The 22,648-nt window shown below is 36.8% G+C and overlaps 1 protein-coding gene across 1 annotated transcript in view; it reads right to left on the reverse strand.

Annotated features, from left to right (window-relative positions):
• The window catches only part of FAF1 (Fas associated factor 1), a 272,766-nt gene that overhangs the window by 46,836 nt on the left and 203,282 nt on the right, over window positions 1–22,648 (reverse strand). The window contains exons 13-15 of the mRNA XM_067535422.1: window positions 21,294–21,448; window positions 4,173–4,309; window positions 1,390–1,478 (exon numbers count right to left, since the gene is read on the reverse strand). Of these exons, the coding sequence (XP_067391523.1) occupies window positions 1,390–1,478; window positions 4,173–4,309; window positions 21,294–21,448 (381 nt within the window). The remainder of the gene's footprint in view (window positions 1–1,389; window positions 1,479–4,172; window positions 4,310–21,293; window positions 21,449–22,648) is intronic.

A 22,648-nucleotide genomic window follows, 5' to 3' on the forward strand; every position in this document is an offset into this window, starting at 1 on the left:
GCCAGAAATCAAGACATCTGAGGATACTATAGTTAGATTTAAGCAAGAGGAGGATTTCCCTGCATCTGATGGAGTAGTGATGACTCCCCATCATTCAGTGAACACAGTAGTTAAATTAAAAAAATAACAACAAATAAATGAGCCTCTAGAACCACCCATCAAAACAAATCATTGATTTGATTTTCATCAGAAGCATAAGACACAGTTCTCATTTTAGTTTTGAACTTTGTTGCACATGTTTATAACCCTACCACCAGTCTTTATACTCTCATGTTTTGATACAAAAATCTAGATTTTACATACTCAATAGCACATACAGATTTCAGACCTCAGAGTCTTCCTTAGTACTCTCACTTGTAACCTGAATTTCATCTTCTCATGAACGCACTTAAAATAAATAAATAAAAACCCAGACAACTTGCAGTTAAAATGCAATAAAAAATTCAATTATACTGTGCCTTGGATTTGTCTTGTAACCCTCATATTAAAATTTGTGTTTAGTATTAAAGGAATTAAAGTTAATTTCTTTACCAATGAGTTATGGGGAACTCAAATGAAGATGAAAAAAGGAACGGGGAAATATACATGCAGATAGTGTGCATTCATATTATTATACAACATAATCAGTAAATCTGGTACTAATGAGCCACAAGACTTAAATGTGAAGAATGTGTTTAGTGAATTATTGTCAATCAATGTCTATACACCAGGATAACAATAATCTTGAATGGCAACACACCTATTATTACAAATTCCTAACTAAGTACTTCATTGCTTCAAAATGTCACTCTCAATTTATAGAGTAACAGATAAACATCTCTCTACTGTATACCTGGCTTGTGTCTATTTCTATGTGATTGAAACATGGACTGTTTCTGAAAACTTCATATCACTTACACATTGTTTTGTTTCAAATGGTGATTCAATGGCACTTTACAAGTCTGTTCCTTTTAAGGCTGCCTTTAGGCTGAGTACTTTGCTCCTTCTATACATAAGCATCTAAAAAAGGTCAAACTATTTTTGTTTTCAATCTGTGACTTTAAAGGTAGGCATGGGGAGTGTTTGTAGTTGTCATTTCCTGGTATGGTCACATTAATCTGGTATAATACTATTGGAAATGTAAACTATTACTCATCACCAACGTTCAGAAAAAGAAAACAAGGAGCTTGGAAGTGACTAATAAAACCAATATGTAACAAATTGCACTGATCTTCTGAAGGAACCAACTAAATACATAAAGGAGATTTGCTATTTTCCCCTCACTGACAGAAGATGTGGATTAAAACACAAAGTAACAAACTTTATTGGTACAAAAAGACTTTGTTTGTCTTTGTATTCCCCATCATCCTCAAAATCCATTAGGAGTCGGCAGTAACCGTCAACTCTCACCTCATCCTTTATGTCTTCTTGCTGCTGGGCGCTGAAGATCTCCATTGCAGCTATCAGTCTCATCATTAGCTCATCCACTGTTGTGTTACCTAGCAACAAAGGAAGATAGCTGAACTTCATATTATAAAAATTATTAAAAAATGGAAAGTCATTCTAGAATTAATCCATAAGGAATAACTAGTGTTTGAAAAAAATAGCCGAATAGAAAATGCTAATCTCTCATTAGAATATTTTTAATTTGTCTTTTTGTTTGCAAATGTAGGTTGAAGTTTTAGCTGGTACAAATTAGAGTATTTGGTTTTGTACTGATTGGTGGCATCTCTAACTTAGGTGATGAAAATTATCATAAAACGAGGTCAGAGAAAAGAATGATGTCCGAGAATGTCCAATAACTTTTTTTAACCTTTTGCAACTACTAGATACCATTATCTAACTAATTATATCTAATCTTTTTCTTAGTCGGGTCACTTGGGACAGGACATTACTATTAAGACTCTATTGGTGGCTTGGTTAAAAAATAAAGGAGTTAAATCTGGAAAAAGAGCATTCTGAACGCACACAAATGATTCAACTCAACATTAAAATCAAAAACATTTTTGTTTTCAGTTATGACAAGTTTTATTTCTCTTACAGTTTACCTACTCCAGATTGAATAACCCTGGACATGGAAATCCTGTACCTATTCACAAAACAAATCAAGTACAGGTCCCGGCAGAGGATGGTTCCCCATGCTGCCCTAGTAATATGTGTCAACCTTCTTCAGCATGGTTGAGAGGTCAGTTCAGTCTCCTACATGTCTCCACTTAGTCTTTGGTTTCTCTCCAGTGACTGCTAACTGTAGTGCCAACTAGTGCCACCTGTGAGAGAGATTTTGGTAGGAGACCACTTGTCTATTAGGACTAGGCAAAGACTAAACTCATTTAACAAAATCAACTAAGCAGACTTCAGATGAGAATACATTTTAGTTACTGTTAACACGAGCTAGATTTGAACTGGTGACCTGAGGTAAAATTTTCAAGAATGCCGAAGACACTCAGGAGCCGAATTCCCATTTTCCAAAAACTGACTTAGGCATTTAGGTTTACAAGGAGGTTTATTGAAAGTCATTAGAACTTAGGCCCCCAAGTGCCCTTCATCACTTCTGAAAAGGTGTTTTTGCAAATTTACCCATAGTCTACTTTTGAAAGGCTTTCTGTATTTCCATTAGTAGAATCATCTGTTCCCCAAGCAGAAATAATTTTATTTGGCATGTTACACTTGCATATTACTTCATAGGGCGCTATGCATTTGAGGGTACAATCCTAAAAGGCATTCATGCTGTATTTCACTAGAAAACATAAAACACAGCAAAATTTAATTTATGTGCCAATTTTGTACTATAGTTTCAGTCCCACAATAATTTACTGGGATAGATCATCATCTTAAAATTTAAGGCGCTATTACCAAAAATCCCAACACATAATGAAATATAAACCCCAGAGACTGAACTGAAGTAATTAGGATCATGTTACAACAATCATTAGACTCTGATTCAGCAAGATACTCACACACACGCCTAACCCAAACAAGCACCATTGATTTCAATGAGATAAACATGTGTGTAAGTAACGTTAAGCATGTGAGTTAAGTACCTGGCTGAAGTTAAGCCTATAAACCAGAGTAAATAATCAATTTATTTAATTATTTGTATGGAATAAACAGAGTTAATAAAGCACAGAAATATTTAACCATGCCTTGTACTCAGGGCAGATAAACCCTGTGCCAACTGGTGGAAAACTTAGATTTGGAAGTATCCTGTTTAGATTTATTAAATGAGAAAGTACATGCATAAATAAAAAGTAACTCTTCTGGCTCACTGATGGAAAAAGCACTGGTGATTCCTTAAGAGGAACTGTTCATCTGGCCACTCTACAGAAGGAAAGGGCAACACAAGTGGCCAACGATTGCAACAGCAAACAGTTTTTCCTTCTCTCAGGAGGGGATCTGAGGCTGAGATTCTCCCAAGAAAATGCAAGGGGACTAGAATGAATGGAGCTAAGTATAAGAAAGAAACCAAATGAGCACAGAACTTCATAAAAGCAAACAAGGGTAAAGAATTCTGCCTCTTTGATGCACTTTAATTTATAGAGTTAGTGAAGAGTTGCAGCACACCATCCAAACAACCTTCCTATCCTGAATAGTCTCAGTGAAGTCACTGGAACTACTTAAATAAGAAAGAAGTACTAAGGTAAGCAGCAGACTCTCTCATTTATTTGGACATTATATTAGCAACTTTGAGCCTGTTTAAGACCCCCATTCTACAGTCAGATCTACGCAGATGGACACATGCCCAAATGGGAGTCCCACTAAAGCCAATAGAGCTCCACATGATTGCACGGGACCATTCACACAGATCTGATTGCAGGATTGGGGCTGAAACTAGTTCCCACGCTAAATAATAGGGTTAAACACAGCTTGGTGCTCAGCTCTTATGAAACGCAATTCAGCTTCCTACATATGGATTTAGGAGCCTATATTTAGATCCTATTTTAGAAATCTTAGCCCAGACAATGTAATATTAAAACAGATCTTGAGATGAAAAATATTAAACCATGATTTTATTACAGTTATGACAATTCAATCCTTTAGTGTTATTTAACATAGCATTTTTATGTACAACGGCCATTTTTCTTTCTGTAATGCAGTTTTCATTCTGTAAAAGGTTAATAATTAAAATGTCAGAGGTCTTCCAACAGTTTCAATACCCTAAGAAATAAGTCTCCAATATAAGGCAACAATTATACCTTGTATTACATTCAACACCTCATTAGACGATCGTTTTCCCATAATAATAAGGAAAAGTGGAAACTGATCCGTCTTCTGAGTTCGAATTGTTTGGGCTACAACACTTCCGAAGTGTCTAGTGCACATTGTCAGAAACCTAAAAAGTATAGAAAACACAATATAAGTTTACATTTTAGAACTGCTTTAAGGTACAGTGGATTTAAAAAAAAAATTCTGCTAATACAAATCTCTTCCTTAAAGAAATACTAAAATTTCACAGTTTACTTCAGCATTATATACTACTTAAAACCTAGGCTGCTGTGTTCAATTCTGGGGTTCCTTATTCTTCAAAATGTAATCACAAAAAGCACATTTTCAAAGATGATAGACTCCAGATGGGAGGCATTATAATAAAATTTAACTGGCAGTGACAGTGACTTATTTGATGGAGAATTCCATTTTTCTGTTCAGTATCTAGCAAATTGTATCAAGAACAAAACAAAACTAGAAAAAATACACAAACCAATTTTCAAAGAAGACAGATTTTTTTTTTAACTAAACGAATAAAGGACATTACTTTAACTATGAAAAAGTATAAAATTACTATTATTCATACAATAATAATAATTTAACAATGAAAACTCATTAAAACGTTTTAAATAGGTCATAAAATTAAAAAACTGTACTTTAGAATTTTATTTTCTTTCAGAGAAGTAACACCTTCCGTTTCATACTTAGCAGCGGAGTCTAAAAACAATAATTCTACGCTTTTGACCAAAAAAAGCGCTCAGATATTAGCATACAGAAGTCTAGCATTAGTATTCTTAACACGATCTTGAATAAATGAAAAAACTGATAAAGCTTTTCTCTTCCATTAGAGGACTGTTTGAAATTAGCATTTCTTTCAAGAGAAAAGGGTAGCTTATGATATGTTTTCAGATCTGATGGTAAAAAGTAAATGTCATAATAATAATGAATTATGAAAGACCAAATGCAAATATAGAATGCTTTAATAAGATCCAATTTAATAAAGTCTGTAAAAATAATGGACTTTTAATAACACAGGTCACAAAAGGCAAAACAGTGGAAAATCTGAGGACTAGCCACTGGTACAGGCTTATTAATTCTTAATTATGTTCATGAAAGGCAACTTAAATCGTGTGTTTTCTTATGCCTTATGATAATATTTTAGGTAACAACTGCTCTGAAATGTATGCTCTAACTGATGAGCAAAGTCCTGTTGTCACATGCATTAGAAGGCAAATCTATTTGAAAAGACAAACTGCATTAAAATGTCATGTGCTCAGAATCATTTGATGTCAAAATCCAAAACAGAATCAAAACACAAGTTTTAAATCAGCATATTTCTAGCTAATACAACAGATCAGAAATTGAGCTGAATACTGAAAAAGCCAATTATTGTAAAAGTGGATTTGGAGTTGAAAGCGCCCAAAGTGTGAAAACAAAATTAGAGCCAACTTCTGCTACAACAGTCTTAAAATGGAGAAAGGACATCCTTTATTTGGCAACAGTAAGCAGGATGTGGCTATTAAAAACATTTCAAAACCATAAAATGTATTTCTGGTCATGAAATTCCATTGCCTCTTTCGTTATCCAGGTTTACTAGCTTTTTGTATTCCAGAACTACTATGGGAGATAGAAAACATGCTCATTTGAAAACCCGTTAAAGCTGGGAGAATATACCACACCAAGCATACTCCCAGATATGAAATGTGCTCTTCTTCTTTTCATGCTACTAGATTGCAAAAGTGTCACAGAAAACTGCCTGGTACTTTACAAGCCACGTGAAGTCCTGTGCTATCTGAACAGTACCATTTCAGAATGCTGACATACTCTGGAAAGCTGGAATATTGCACTGAATTCTGAGTACCGTGTTACCAAAATGGTATTCACTAACTGAAAGAAGCTTGGTTAAGAGCAATACAAACGATTTATTAGAAATAATTAACAAAAGCTAACGACACACAGTTTAGGTAAGCTACAATAAAAGGGGGACCTTACCACAGCCTACACACACACACACACACTTCAAGTAAGGAGAAGAGTTTTTAAATTTGGAAGATTTGAGGTGAAATCCTGGCTCCACTGAAGTCAATGACAATACTCCATGGCAAATGGACTTCAGTGAGGCCAGGATTTCAGCCCCAGGGTATAGCTAGAAGTAATGAAATGAAACTAAGAAAATGAAAAATTGAGGAGGTATAGCAAGGAAAACTTCCTGTCAGTGATATGTATTAAGATTGTTGAACAGTCTCTGAAGAAGTGGTGGAAGCTTCATTGCACAGGACTTACAACTTTATTGGACAAGACTGTAGAAAGACATAAGATTAAAAAAAAAACTAGCAGGGAGATAAGCTGCATAACTTAATAGGTCTTTTACACTTTTAATTGTATTAGCCTTATGGTTCTTTAACAATTCCATGTTAAACCAACACACACACACACACACACACACACACCTTGGCCATTTTTTTCATTCATTTCTGCAATGCAATGATTATAAAAGTGGATTGGGCGTGCACAGGCTGTATTCTTTCACCAATATATCACACAACAAACTCATTATGCATACCTTGTTACCAACAGCTATCAATACTACTCTCATACTTCTGAGAGAATTAATACTGGCATGGAGAAAAACAAGTCTTTTATTCTATATCTCTCTCACAAGGAATTTTCTCATTCTCATGTAGATAAAAGTGTGCTAGTTCTTCCAGTGGATCTCCAAAGCTGCCAACAGAACTCACATTACAAATACCTGTGGAGCTCATCAAAGAACCAGATGTCACTACCGGAAGACTTGTTTTCCGCAACAAGCTGGATTACTGTGATCTCCAACCAAAAGTGGAAATGGAGGAGTATAAGCAGAAAGGGAGAATAAATGGCACCCTACTAGTTCCTTTGTTTTTTAATTACAAAAATATTTAGTTCACATGGAAGGGGAGTGCTTTAGGGTGGGATGGAGAAGTAATGAGAAAGGCCAAGATTCTTTGGGGAGAAATTCTGTAGGAAGAGGTTTTTCACTCTTGCAAGAAAGTTACAAAAATAAACAGCATAAAAATAATTTAGTGTTAAAGCATTCTCCACTTCTCCTGGGAACTTTGAGTAACTAAATCAGCACTTATTAAAGCTGGAAAATAAACACATAAGCACTGATCACAGTTTAGTAAAAACAAATGCAAAACCAAAAACTGAAACAGGTTACAAATATTTCTTATCTCAATTTTTTTACGTGAAATTGTCCAGAAAGGGAATAGGATTCTTAGACATATCATGTCCATCAATTAAAATCAACCAACAGTGAAATATCATCTGGGTAAAATAAAGGCCTGGATTTTGAAGGGCTGCTGATGGTGCAGTATACACACATCTTCGAAATAATACTTACAAGGTGTTTCAATTCTCTCATAAATATTCTTTGTGTCTTGATCTCTTACAGTAAATCAGGATAATGTTACCTCATAAAGGAGAATAAAAGACCATAGGAAATAGTTGACTATTTGAATAAAATCACTGCAAGAACAGCTGATGTCACTCAGCACACCATAAAAAATTGTGTAATTTTTAGTGGTCATCTCTTGCAATTTTATCACTAATTAGGCAATATTTGATGTTTCTTTTAAATCTGCAGCTTCTAAATCCTGTGATTCTGAGAAAACCTCAACTTTCATTGAAAAAAAATTCTGGCCCTTGTGGTTGCTGAAAACTTGAACTGTAATGACCCAGAGGCAAATAAAAAGAATCAAAATGTATTGTTTTTAATAGCTCATGATATTTAAGCCAGTTCATGATTTTTGGCGGTTCAGTGCATGATCTTGCATGCCTGAGAATGGCAATACTTTATTTTTGAGACTGTACCTGGTTTTAAAATCCTAATTTTCCCTAATTCCTTGTTCTGCTTTATATTTTAAAAGCTTCTATATGTCACAGTTTTGGGGCCAAAAGCATCTAACACATCTTAAAATTAGGATAATGCATTGGGAAGAGTCTTTTTCAAAGCTAAACATCTAGGCAATTTTCATTTTTGCATCACCCTACCTCAAAACAGGCACAAAAAAAACACTTCAGAAGCAGCATTTCTGGGAAATCTCATGAAAGGATCTTGAGTAATTTCACGGAGAAAGCAGTATATGAGATCATGGATGTACACACAGAAACGTACTCCATGCTTTCTGACTCCTAACCTAAGTCCCAGAGTCCCAGAGCAGCAGAAGACCTGTGAAAAGTGAACTCTTACTTGAAATATGCAATTCAGTGTCAGAATAGTCTTTGTGCAAACTGTATGTACAAAGGTAAGTGAGGGCCAGGGTCTGGGTCCTTACATAAAACAAGTAAAAAATGAAACTATAACTTGGAAAATGAAAAAAATAAAGACTTATCACTAGTCTTAGTCACTCACAAAAGCTCTTTTATTCTTCTTGCTAATTTGGGGACCGCAGTTAAAACTATCACGAGTCCCAGAGATGGACTCTTGTCAGTGGTGCATGATAGGATGTTATAAACATGAAAATCTGTACTGTTCAACAAAAACATTCATGCCAAAGTTTTAATGCCATTTAAAAACACAGAGGAGGAAACAAATGCAGGATTTGAAAAACAGGAGGAAAAATTTTAAAAATCCTACTTGAGTACAATGTATCTTTTTTCGTTACTAAGAAAGGACTGGAGTGTTATGATCACCGTTTACCATGCTGACCAGTATTGTCTCATTACGTCCTTATGCTCCCCCATCTGTTGCTGTATTCACCCATTTTCATCTTATATTTAGCTTTCAAGGTCTTGGAGATAAGAAGCATCTTTCTGTTCTGTGTCTGTACAGTGCCTAGCACATCAGGGCCCTGATCCACAACTGGGGCCCCTAGGTGATACCACAATATAAATAAGAACAAACAATGGTAAGTAAAATTAAAAATTGCAATCTCAAATACTACAAACGCTTGACAGGGTTCCTTTAATACGGCAATCTAAACAACTTGGTAATAACATCTCGAGAGAGACATCTCGACTCTTTCTTATAAAGGGGTTTTATGGGCTAGGGATTCAAACGTCAAATCACACCTAACTGTGCCATCATTTTTGCTCTGTAACTTGAGAAGGGCTTCAGAATTCCTAGCATGGCTAACCTTGCCACCAGCAATCAACCACCGTTCTCTTTCTGCTGGATCATTGTGGCCATTAGCACTGTGGATCATGAAGTGCTATTCACCTGCTTATGGGATCTGGCACATACAGATGGAACTGCGATAAAGTTTGCTCTGGTTGTTCTTTTTGGGGTGATTCAAAGAGCAGCAGTGAGGGGTAACTTTTCCACAGGTCCCCATCTGCAGAGTCCTCTTACAGAGACTGATTGTATTGACCCTCTTAACAAACATCTATGTGAAATCACTAGAGGAAACTGTGGGACACGGTGACACTCCAATGCCATCAGTATGCAGAATTCACTCAGCTCACCTCCTGAAGAAATGGTAACATTGCAACCGCATGCAAAATGGAGAGAATGCTGCCTTGAAGAAAGAGGCATTTTGAGGAATTAGCTATAAAGCTGAACTTGTCTGACAATGAAGATGTCTCCCTTGATGGTTAAGTGGTGTGCAGCTCAGAGCTCTGCTCATCTCCTGATTGCTCAGGCAGCACCAGTGGCCAGAAAGGCCTTTAGTCATCTTCGGCTGTCCAAACGACTATGCTTACTTGTTACTGCACTGGAGCTAGAATCAGTGAACCATGCACTTGTCATGTCCAGACTGGTCTTTCACAGTTCAGTCTACCTGGAGACATCTTAGAAAGACACTCAGGAGCAGCAGCTAATGCAATAGGCAGCAGCCCACCTTCTAAACAAAGCTGATTGATGTGAACACATCACACCTATCCTCTGCACTGGCTACTGATCCAATTTCGGGACCATTTTAAGGTCCCATCCTAATCTTCAAAGCCCTGAATGGATATGGTGCATCTAACCTAAGACCAGGGCACCTAGGAAATGAGCTCTAAAACTCTTCTGATTCTTATTGGTGGAGCTTCTGCATCTGTTGTAAGCCAATGAAGCTGACCAGGAAGAGTTTATTAAAAGACAAAGTAAATATAGTGTACTATTTTAAGTACTGCAGTGTGTACTGAGTGAAGGATTTGGCTTGCTATAGAAAAGATATACTGTACAAAGGTAAATGTAGTTATATAGTAAAAAACTCCCCCATTAAAAAAATCAGCTCCAACATACTCAGTTATAAAAGTGTTTAAATGGCTTACCAGTTTAATATCTTCTTTACCTCTAAAGACTTTTAAAAATAAATAGCTTGGAATATTAAATATAAAAGAATTTAGCACAGGACTGACCGTTCCAGAGAACTGAGTTCTCTATATCTGCACAAAGAGGTATAACACATGTAACAGCACTGCCTACCTCTGCCAATCCTCAAACCACTTCTAGGAGAGAGAGCAGTCGAGTCCCTTTGCCAATTCTGCCATGAGAGACGATAACTGTGGCACTGTTTTTAAGAGATGTGGACACCTGAATTACTGATAACTGGACTGAAACCACCAATTTATTTCACAGAGGCAACAGAACAGCCATTATATGGTAACAACCTTCAGCAACACATATACCCCTTGACCCATCTCAGGACTCATCCAGCTCCCCAAGACTTTAGGAATTTAAAAAACTCATCTGGCTATTAGTGCATAACGTAGTTTAAGTGAAGGGAAAATATTTCAAATAGCTAATTCTGTTTTATCTTTAGATTAATAAATAAACTCATTCAATTAAGGTAGTGCAGAATAAGTGGTGCTTTGCCACTGAACAGCACACTCTGAATACACATTACGGATTCTGTCTTGCATGTTCTTCATAAGTTCAGAGAAAAAATTCAGTGCCCCCCTTTTCCTTCTCTTTCTGCAAATAAGGCCGATTGTATATATTTAATAAAAACAATGTCTCCAGCTACATCTTCAGCTTTATGCTTCTATTCCTTCAAAGCCTAGATATTTTATTACATAAAACTTGCCTTATACTAAGAGAAGATATTTTATACAATTCCAGAATTTGCATTCAAATTTTCTGAACACAAATGTTTCCAATAAGGTACTAAATAACATCTATAGGACTAGTCAGCATCACTTAATATTTGTGTTTTAGAGGGCCTACAGGAATTTTGCACATATTTTTTCTGAAATATCCCTTATGTCTGAAAGGTGATATTACTGATCTCTCTCTCTCTTAAAAGAATGATATTGAAATGGAGAAAACACAGATTTAGCCTTACATTTTATCCTTGTGTATTCAATATTGACGATCCACTTTTAAATAATTTAATTTTACGTGCCATATAACTTAATTCTGAAGTGCTTGTACAATGGCCATTGATATCAATGGCACTATAATGGATCAAGAGTTGTGTATAGACTATACTTGTATCATTAACAAATTTATGATGCTAAAGAATTGGAAATATAGGAAATTCTCTTCAAAATATAGAGATGAAATCTCATTCCAATTCCAATCTGATGAGAAGAAATGCAAAAAGCAGTCCAATAAATAAGAAAATTTACATGGGATTTGAGACCATGATATGTAATTTTTTTTTTTAATTCAGCAGTCACCCAATATGTAATAAGCAGAAGCTTTATGTGGATTGCCTATCATAACCTACTGTACATTTGTGTAAATATTCCTATAGTTATTTCTAAATTGGATATCAAGATGACACAAAATTTCTGTTTTCTTCATTGATCATTATAATCTCTAAGTCTACATGGGTCTTCAGCCCTCAACTCAACTGAAGCTGTTCTGAAAGAGCAGGATTTATACATCTCATCAGGCCTAACTTACTTAAAGAAACTGTGATGTTGGAAAATAAGTTGTAGCCTCTTTCTAAAGCACAAAGAAAACTACAGTGACTATTAAATATGCGAGACCCCTAATTATTTTTAATATCAATGTTACTCTGCAAAGTCAACATATGTCATTAAAATGCTAATTTAAGAATACCATTTTATGTATTAGGTATTTAAATTTAAAAAATGTTAAATCTGAGGCTATGCAATGCTGTATTAAAGAAGCTTGCTATGTATCGTCTTCACCACTTAAGTACCATGCCTTCTAGGGCCATAGTTATTGACTCAAGGAGGAATGAGAAATAGACACAAGCATGTGGTTAAGAAGCTAAATGCTGCATCTTTATTATGCATTAGCTAAAAATCAAACTACCCAGCAGAGAGTGGTCCAGTGGAGTTTGCAACAATGGCCATGAAAGCTCAAAGCATGAAAAGAGCAGGCTACACTGAGTTTTCATATGCAAAACATTGAGGAATTCAACTCTATGCTTCTATGATTATATGCTACAGGAGAGGGATGTCTCAGTCTGCGCGAGACCCGGAAGCTCTCCCATCCAAGGTACAGCATGGCTAACACAATGCCCTTCAGGCGCATGTCAGGAAGCACACTCAAAGCTGGACACTGCTAAAACCAATCCCATTCACTGGACACCTGATAAAATCATAAGTAAACATAGCCTGGTCCCTGACTGGCGTACTTGGTTCTAAGAGGAAGACAAAGCAGCTCCACTGCACTTGACAGTCAGTAGTGGGAAAAAATTCTTTCCATGGGGCTCAGTGAACCCAAAACACTCCAGAAACCTAGTATAAGAAGACCATAATGCAGCTAACCACTACAACAACACAAGGGGTGGGCAATTTGGACGTCAAAGCAGTGTCAGCTCTAACCCAAGAGGAAGGCTATATGCACTCTGCATTTACTGATGGCTATGCCCCTATCCAGTAAGGGCTGCTGTGAAGACCAACAGGAGCTGTAGGAGTCAGTAAAAGTGCCCCTGCATCACCTCCCAGTACCATCCATGTCTGTCTAGTTGGGTGTTAGGCTGTACTATAATATGTAAACTGTTCTGGTTTTGTTGGTCGATTGACTTCTTCTGCTGAGGGACTCAGGCCAAGCATCCTCAGAAGCTTCAATACTATTGACCATAAGGCTTTACTGAGGCAGCTTTGTAGGTTTAAATGGAGTTGTGCTTGGTTGACTTCCCTTTTACCTCTCTGAAAGATCCCAGAGGTCAGTGGTAGGTACTTTCTCTTCTGCCCCAGGCACTCTCGCATGGGGGACCACAGAGTTCTGTTCTTTCACACTTCCTCTTCAACAAAGGTGAGGGGCTAGGAGACCTGATAGTAAGAGTGCATAGGCTGCAATGTCATTGATAGGCTATGACACATATCTTTACATCTCCTTTTCGTTACTCTTGGCTTGAATGGCCACATTGGGCTGAGACATTGTTTGAAGAAGAGATAGCTGGCTGAGGTATGAACATGTTAAGATAGATGTGAGGCTGGTTGGTTATGAGAAAGCTCTAGAACAGAATATGAAGGTTATATCTGCTCTCTCTGTTAAAGGGATATGCCTGTCTTTTGTTAAAATTTATTTTCAAATTGTTAGTCAGATTGGATCCTCAGTTCTTCCTGAATCTTTCAGGTAGCAGCAGTGGCCAAGATTGTTTTACCCAACTTTGTGTGCTCAAGAGGCTATCATCTTTACATTACTTAAAAAGTTGTAGGCACTTAAAGAAAAGAGAAAAGGACAAAGTCCCTACTGCAAAGAGCTCACAGTCTAAAGTTAGACATAATAAACTGTACTGTAACCTTTTGTTCCAGATGTGGACTTCACCAGTTACCCATGACTTTGTCATTTCAGACTGGATTACTGCAATTCACAGTACAATGGGCTCTGTCTGAAGATCACTTCCAATTTCAGCTACTGTAGGGTAGAATGCAACTACCAATTTTCTAAAGAGTGTTTTTCCTATGGAGCACTTTACAGCTGAGCTCCATTTACTACACAAATTACCAGTACATTTGTAAATTCTGTTCAAGGTGCTGGTTTCGAGGTATAAAGCCCTATGTGCTTTTAAATCTTGTATTGTCTTAACTAATAGACCAAGTCTCCCCTTTTCCATGCCAATAGCGGAGGACAATTCTGACTGATAGTCCTTATATATGTCCAGGACTGAAAGCACAGAATTCCCAGCTCTAGATTTCACTTTCCTCACTGGTCCAGCTGAGTCCAAATGTGTATACCTTCAGTCAAGTTCGATCTATTCACAGGGGCTTTTGCCTTAAGAGGTTTGAAAGACAACTGGGTTTGAATTTATTTTTTGGCTAGTATCGTCTTGGAGTGTTGATACTTGACGTGTCAGTTTTGCATGTAATTTATATAGTTTACAATTTTTGAAATGTCCCCAGAGGACAGTGATCAGCATATCTTATTATCTGAAAAAATATGTATATTAATCAGATCAACGGAGAGAATTTTCTTTTTTATTTTCAGTCATATGCTCCAATATAAAGTGGAGCCTAGCAATCATGACTAAAACAAAATACATCCTGGTTTTAGGTTTGTAGGCTTCTAAGTCAGTTTTAACAAATATTTTTAAACTAGAAACTTGAAATCATCTAAAAGAATATACATTTTAAAAATAATGATATTTTACCTTTTCTGGTGGGTGTCTGAAGTATAATAAATAGTTTAACCATCATCTATATACAGGCTGGGTAGTTCTCAATCTAAAGAGACAATCACCTTTTATCCTTTTCCTTTTTACTTCATCTCGGTGCTATTAGGAAACTATTCGCAAGCGCAACCCTGAACAATGCTATGCAGTAATTATGGCTAGATGACAAAGAGATGTGAACAATTACTGAGCCCATTTTGAAACCCTACACTAATAAAGTCATTAGATGCTGCCCTTGCCATGATCCTTGTAAAAGCTTCTGAAGTTACAAGAACACACGGCATTGTTTGTGGGGACAATTGCTGCTGGCAGAATGCAAACCTTGAGTTAAACCATGCTGCAAATTGATCTTGACACTCTGTTAAGACCGCCACTAAAATCAAAAGCAAAGTAGAAAAGGAGAAAATGAGCGGGTGGGATTTAATCATGGAACAGGAGGGTTCCCTCCTCACCTTCTTGCCTCCTCCTCCTCAAAACAAACCATAGAGAAAATGACAAACTCGCTGGTGTTTGGGAACCTTTATTTTTAAAACATTAATTAGACTCTTGACCTGGCTGATTCTAGTGACTAGCACTGTATTGCTTTTAAAGAATATTAAACAAAATGTTGCAAAAAGAATAGGTAGTTTTGACAGAAAGCTTGAGTGTGCACTGAAAATCTTAATGCCCAAAGAACAAGTCCATCTGTTTTGCAAGCTACCTACACAGAAGCTATATTCACTCCCTGGGAAGCAGTCAGAAATTAACACTCATTGAGTCCAGCACACATAGATCCCACACCTGCAGTATATTTGCTGGAGGATCAAACGGGATTGGAGAGCTAGAGTAATATGGTCAACTGGTCTTCATCCAGGCATGCCTCATTCAGCAGGTTAGTATCAAGGGTCAGCAACTGTGAATATGGCTAATTACTTGATGATGGAAATTGCAGGTGAGGACAACCTACTGTTGAGAAGTACTTTAGTCAATTAACTCTTTCCTAAGCTTCAGCAAAGTGGAAAACTATCATTTGAACATTAAGACTAACAAGCACCTGTCAGCACAACCGAGGGAAGTTGGCAATGTCTTGAAATATAGCACCCAAAGGCTTGGGATTCAAAAGCTAAGAAGTTAACAGACACTCTAGTTGCTTGTTTTATGTGTTTGCTCGTGCATTTACACACACACACACACACACACACACACACACACACACACACACACGAGTAACCTTTATTTGATATTATATTAACTTGGGCATTTCGAGTGCAGTTTTAACATTCTCCCAAAGAAATATTTTATATAGTATGTGTATGTGCATACATACTGTGTGTATAATTGTACATATACACACATATGCATTACCGTGTTTGTTAATGCCCTATATATACACACACACATACAGAAACTACAATAAAACAATGCTATTTAGGTTGCAAAGCTAAACATCTGATAGTTCGGAAATGCCAGGTTTACAGTTGTTCACACAACCTTGCCGGTGCCCCCTTGTGTGTCTATCCTGTGTACTGCCCGTGGCAGAGGTCCTGCAGAAAAAAGATGATGTGATTATGTAATTAATGACCGCACTGTAATGAATACACACAAGGGGACACAAGTAAGGATGCAAAGACGACTACATATCTGGTATTTCCTAATTTTTCAATGCCTGACTTTCCAACCTAAATAATGGTCTTTTAACTTAGATGTTTGCATGTAATATCCTAGGGGTTTGTTTTTTGTTTTTTTAAAAGGAAAAAGTGAAAACACATTTTATTATGTACAACTTTAACAGCTCCCTCATCACACATCAGCAGCAGGGTTTGAACCCTACACTTCCAGTACTGCAGCACAGACTTATGCTATTTTATCTACAGGAATAACTAACTATATCAGCTGGCAGCTGGAGAAGGCTGTTATTCCAGAAGGGCGGGGGATGGTCTGATGATGCCATATGCTGGATCCAGCAGATTTGTTGGGAGTACTCTGGCGTGCCTGTCTCTTTCCCCGACCCATCTGGCAATTTGAAGAATCCCTGTTCCATGTGGTGCCACCAGAGTGGGGGGTGGGCTGCTGTGGCCACGTACCAGGTCCCTGTGGTGTGAACCGGGCTCTCTCTGCTGCCATCACTGCTACAGCGGCACTGACTCTTCCCAGGAGTTTCCAGTCCAGTACATGTTGCTGTTTTGGCAGTGGTATGGTCCCAGTTCAGAATATTCACAGGCAGTTATTGATTTGCCTTAAGGAACACAGGTGATAAAGGGAAATGGCAATTTTTAACAGTTTATAACTCAGCCAAACCTGAATGGAATTTAATAGGGCAAGTGAAAGTCATGTCTCTAGCCCTGGGGCTTTATGTCTGCTGAATTTCAAAGATCTGCTGCAAACAGTGGAGGTGTTAGGGCTTCTCAAAAAGAAAGGGAAAAAAAGTGAAAAAAGGGTGATTTTTATAATGGAAAGTGTTGGGCTACCTAAATATAGGGGCTGCCACCAGTTCTTTCTACAATAATGCACGAGCAAACACAGCCACGTACAAAAAACACACGTTAAAAATACTTTTTTAACGAAAACATTAAGAATGGTTGAAAAATGCCCAAGTTAAGATAATATCGAATAAAGGTTACTCCCCTAATTGACATATGCTCCACTGCACATGCAGCTGGGTGCACAGACTTGTATCCGGAATATAGTGCATTGAAGGACATATAGTCTCCTTAGCCCTACGGCATGATGAAGATTGCATCCTCCGCCCCCTTATTGTCCTACTGAATTGAACCCTCCTGCTGGACCCTTCCCAAGCCATCTAATTCCAAGGACAGTGAGGACCTTTTCACATCTCTTGTCTTTCTTTAGTTTTTCTTCTGGGCTCCGTCTGAGCTTCCTAGCAGTTTCTGATAGTAGCTGGATTTTGCTGCATGGATGTTCATCAGTAAACAAGTGATGTTACTATACATCACCTGCTCCAGGGCATGACATATGATTGGTTCATCTTATTAGCCCATGGGATTAAGTGAACTTGGTTGGCCTTGGACAGTATAAATAAATACTGAAAGAGGGAGGAGTCTAATGACAGTAGAGGATGACTGTCCTCATCCCAACTGCTGCCAGGATCAAGTGTTACTCCTATGTATTATCTTGGTATGGTCAGGTGTGTATTTTGTTTGCAGTGGTGTTGTGGCCGTGTTGGTCCCAGGATATTAGAGAGAGATGGTGGGTGAGGTAATGTCTTTTACTGGTGAAAAAGACAAGCTTTGAGCTACACAGAGCTCTTCTTCAGGTCAAAACTCAGATTGGTGTTACTCAAAAGCCTGTCTCTTTCATCAACAGAAGTTGGTCCAATAAAAGATATTTCACCAATAGTAAAATGTTTTCATTCTTGGGCTAAGATTATTGCCCAAATGATATGTCAAATAAATTGTATTTTATTTATTACTATCATTAGTACCAAAAATCAACTAAAATGACCTGACAGCTGACACCTAAACTCTAGCTCACAAGTATGAAAGTTACCAAAAAATTAACTCACTGAAGCTAAGTTTAAAATACAGTGAATAAGAAATCTCTTTCTGAGGGATTCTTGTACAACAAAGTTAAAATACTAGGTTCTTTTCCTAAATTAAGTTACCTATTTTATTACATCAATTATTTTGTACCCTTGATTCTGGTTCTTTTACTCCAGTGCTCTTACCATGTATGAGAAACTTACTAGCCTATCTCAGCCAAATAAAACAATCAGAACTTGCAGCATTTACTTACAGTGATTGCTCACTACCCTGTAGAACTTGTCTCAAAGACAAGAAGGAACCTTGAAAGTCAAAATGGAACATCTAGTTAACTCTAGCAGCACAGGCCCTTATGCACAGGCAGGGTCCCTATTTACTCCACCTGGACTCTGTTTAGGATTACCAGTCCATGCCAATGATTCCAACCTTGAAATAGCATGAAAACAGCGAGAACAGAAAATCAGAGTATTTCAGGAAAGACTGTATCATTTTCTGTCTAGATAAGCAAAGAAGTTATGCTTAGCTGACAGCCTCTCTCCATGCCAAATTACTCACAGTACAACAGTGAAAGCTGTCCTTTTGCTGCACTATAGTACTCCCGATCTGAGCTGCCCCACAGAATTACATTCCATCAATCAGCATTTATAAAATACATGGGCCTGGTTCTCCTCATCATGTGAGTTTTATACTCACGTAGCTCCACCTACATCAGTGGAGTTACTTCTGAATTAAACTGGCATAAGAGAAGTAGGTCCATATTCTTTTTCCCTTCTGCTTGAGGAGCTAAGTATAATTGCAGAGATGCACAATAAAATTAGATCAATGTCCATTGCTGTTGCATTGAGAAACATTTTGTATACTGTTTATAGTTATCATTGTTTAGTAGTTAAACAATGGTGCTAATTAGTATTTATTTATTTATGGCAATGCCCACTGCATGCTGGGCACTTTCCAAAGAGAGAAGGAGGCATAGTTCCTGCCCCAAGGAGCTCATAACCCAAAAAGTAAGATGTAACATTATATATAAACAATGAATTATGCTATTTTGTGCTAAAGTGCCTTGTTTACCCCTTGCTAATTTTTAACCTCACTGTTAATATGACCATTTCTTTGTTGTAAGGTGTTAACAGAAAGCAAAAAACGAAGGCTTTAAGAATCTTATCGTACTACACAATCAGTGACTAGATTTGTTGAGAATAGCTATAAAGCCTTAAACAACCCCTTTATTTTGTGTTTTAAAAGTGTCATAAGGAGTTAATAGGACACAGCTGTACAGGCTCTTTCTAACAAGCAGCTTCTGTCGCTTTGGTCACCACAGGTGTCTCTGTAACCTGCAAACTCTTATTACTAGTGTATCAAAGTTGTGCTACTTAATAGACTTCTTTGGTAAAACACAACAAAGCAATTACATGGCTGTTGATTGTCAGTCATAAAAAACTCCCTCAAACACCGTTTTTCAAAAGAAACTACACTGCAATTTTTTGTCATTGTAAAATAAAAGAAACTAGTGAATTAAATGGAGAACAGAACAATATAACAGCAGGTAGTCAACCGAACTTAGCTACTACAGATGGTTTAGAAATAGTGTTTCCTTTTACATCAAGTTGGGGGATAAAAGAAAAGGAGGAGGCTTCTTACTGCCAATGAATGGCAATACCAAAAGATTTAGCCAAGTCTCCAGTCTCTGTATTTGGCCTCATGAAAGACCTTAGATTCTTCATTTTTATCTGTTTTTGCCATTGCTTTTTTCATCTTTAACTAAGTGTGATTAATACAATGATGTCATTAAAACAAATACAAGGAATTACAAGGGTGAGGGGCTTTTGCAACACTGAAGATATTCAAGGTTAAGTTAAGATACCCTGTGAAACAGATCAGAACAGTTTATTTGTTTTTTAAAGAGTAAATTACTGCACAAGAATATTGCTCTGTTTTACTCCCACACCCTTCACTGAAAGAAAAACTAACCATAGTTTACAGATTTGAGGAATAAGAATGAATAGTCTATATACAGAAATCCAATTACTACTGAGCCACGGAGCAATAGGAATACAAATCTGGATGATTTCTAATTGTTCAGTAATCATTTGAATTAGGTAACAACAATGAAGTTGTCCTTAAGTGAATGAATTTAACCTCTTTTGTTCACAAAGCAGCATATTATTGTTGCATTAACACACCCAAAATCACAGCAAGTGACAGTCATATGTGCATTTCAAACATGATGAAACGAAGTCCATATCTGAAACTCAAACAGGCCTGACTTTAAAACCTTCATCATTTTTACCGACATCATGATCAACAGACCAAATAAACATATGCCAACATCTACAAGAGGGAGTTGTTTTTATATTAAGACATGAATGGATTGCTGACTGTGTGAAAGAGAATCTGTGATATAAGTCAAATACATCAATTAGTTTGTGGTAGAATTTAAGCTATTAGCCACCTAGCTGAAATGGTCTACAATACTTCGTCTTCATTAAAATTATTATTTTTGTAAGACACCATTTAATTAATTAATAAATGTTATATTTACACTGTGACTTTTGATCACTACCAAAAACTATTTTTTACAGAAGAATTGTTGCATTCATACCAGTCAAATGAATGGTTCCCATTTTAATTTGTTTTATAATTAGTTTTCAAAATATCTTGTATTTAAGATGATAATTTTTCCAACTGCAATAACAAAAATAATTCTGACAGGGCAGCCAGGTAGTTAATTAACCGACTCACCTCTCACTGTCAATCAACTAGTGTCGCTCACTCGTTGTGGCAGTTCAAAACAAAACTTAAAAATGTGTTTATAGTTGTCTAGTGCTTGCAAAGGAAGGTACAAGAAAATAAAGTAAATCTGCAAAGAAGTAAATTGTAGTAAAATTTTTTCCAAATTATATAATAATAATAGTGAGTGATCTTACAATGAGAACAAAGAGCGTACCATTCTCAGCTGGTGTAAACTGACATCCCTCCCTTGATTTCAATGGAGCTAGGCTGACTTAGACCAGAGGAGAACACAGAATGGAGTTTTTCATTTACATAGCTACCAAACAACAAAACATTTGTTACACAGACATGGCAAGCTTCCTTGAAACAAAAGCAGCTCAGCTCACAACTCAAACTGTATTACCTTGCTCTGTTTGCTTCTTTTGTCATATCCCATGCCCACGTTATGAAGTTCTGACTCAGATATGAGACAATAGATTCGGCACAAAGCATTTGTGAGCAGAACACATTGGTTAGTACGCTTTCATCATGGTGGAGGTAGATAGCAAGAAGCTTTCTCTGCAAAGACAGGAGAAAATCCTGATCAGTGAAAACACCTGTCTCAGAAGAGTGTTTAGTAACTTAAAATTGCTACTGCAGGTTTGTGTGTTAGTGTGCATAAGATTGTCCACAGTGCAAGACTGACTCTCAACATATACAAATGCTGTTTCTGTAATGTTCTGATTCAGCTGTTTCATACAGTTTAGTAAGATGGAAACAGAAAAATTAAACTCTTGCAATTAAAGTCAAACTGCCCTCCTGCCCCCAAAATCCACTTACGTATTTTTAATCTGAACAGTTAACATTCTCTTTCAAAATCCAAGTAAAGGGCCAAAAGTGAAGTTTTCTTTTTATTACCAAAAAGTGATTTGGGATATCCTTGAAGTAGATTAATATTAAAGATATGCATTTTAACACAAAAATAAAAAGCTTGTTTAAACAAAAGTAACTGCAGAACATTTGACAGTCTCCTGAAAAATGCATATCAAGGAACATCCATTTCACATTTGGTTCTGAGAATGAGTTAACTATTTTTGGTTGCTGCACAGTGAAGACAATATTTAATACAGTTTTCTTTTACCAAAAACATGACCTCTGTTGCAACAAAGTAATTTGTAAACATTCAGCTTAACAAAACAACAGTGAATTGCTGTTAGCCTGGCTTTTGCATATAAGTGTCAAGTTTGGAAACAATTATGATTTCCCATTTTGTTGAAGATTAGACTATTTTACAGATTATGTACTTGCAAAGGATAGGATCACCTCTGCATTGTTCTTCTGAAACCGCACCAAACGATACCTGAATCTGCAATGAATGTAGCCAACAATGCAACTGTGCATCCTACCCATAATATGGAGATGTAATGGCAGACCACATGTCAGGAAGTGACTGGTATATCTGTGTGTACGTAGGGAACAACGGTGGGGTGGGAATAATATAAAGAAAAAGATGAGCAGAGGAAAGGACCATCCACTGATATCTGGCAAGTGACAAGCATGGCAAATGGGATGGTGTTTTCAGGTATAATTTTTTTAAAGGTAATTGAAAATCTATCCATAAGTAGTAACATCTATAGTAGGAAACTGATCTGGTACCTTACATTCATATATCAAAATATGGGGTGCAATTTTGGGGCAATTCATTTTAAAAAAAAGTATATTTATAACCTAAAACACTGGCTCTGGGTAAAGCTTAGCAATGTCTGTTTTTTATAAAAA

Source organism: Emydura macquarii, unplaced genomic scaffold (genome assembly GCF_026122565.2).
Source record: "Emydura macquarii macquarii isolate MOO-44397 ecotype Brisbane River unplaced genomic scaffold, CSIRO-AGI_Emac_v2 contig_3506, whole genome shotgun sequence".
Taxonomy (NCBI): domain Eukaryota; kingdom Metazoa; phylum Chordata; order Testudines; family Chelidae; genus Emydura; species Emydura macquarii.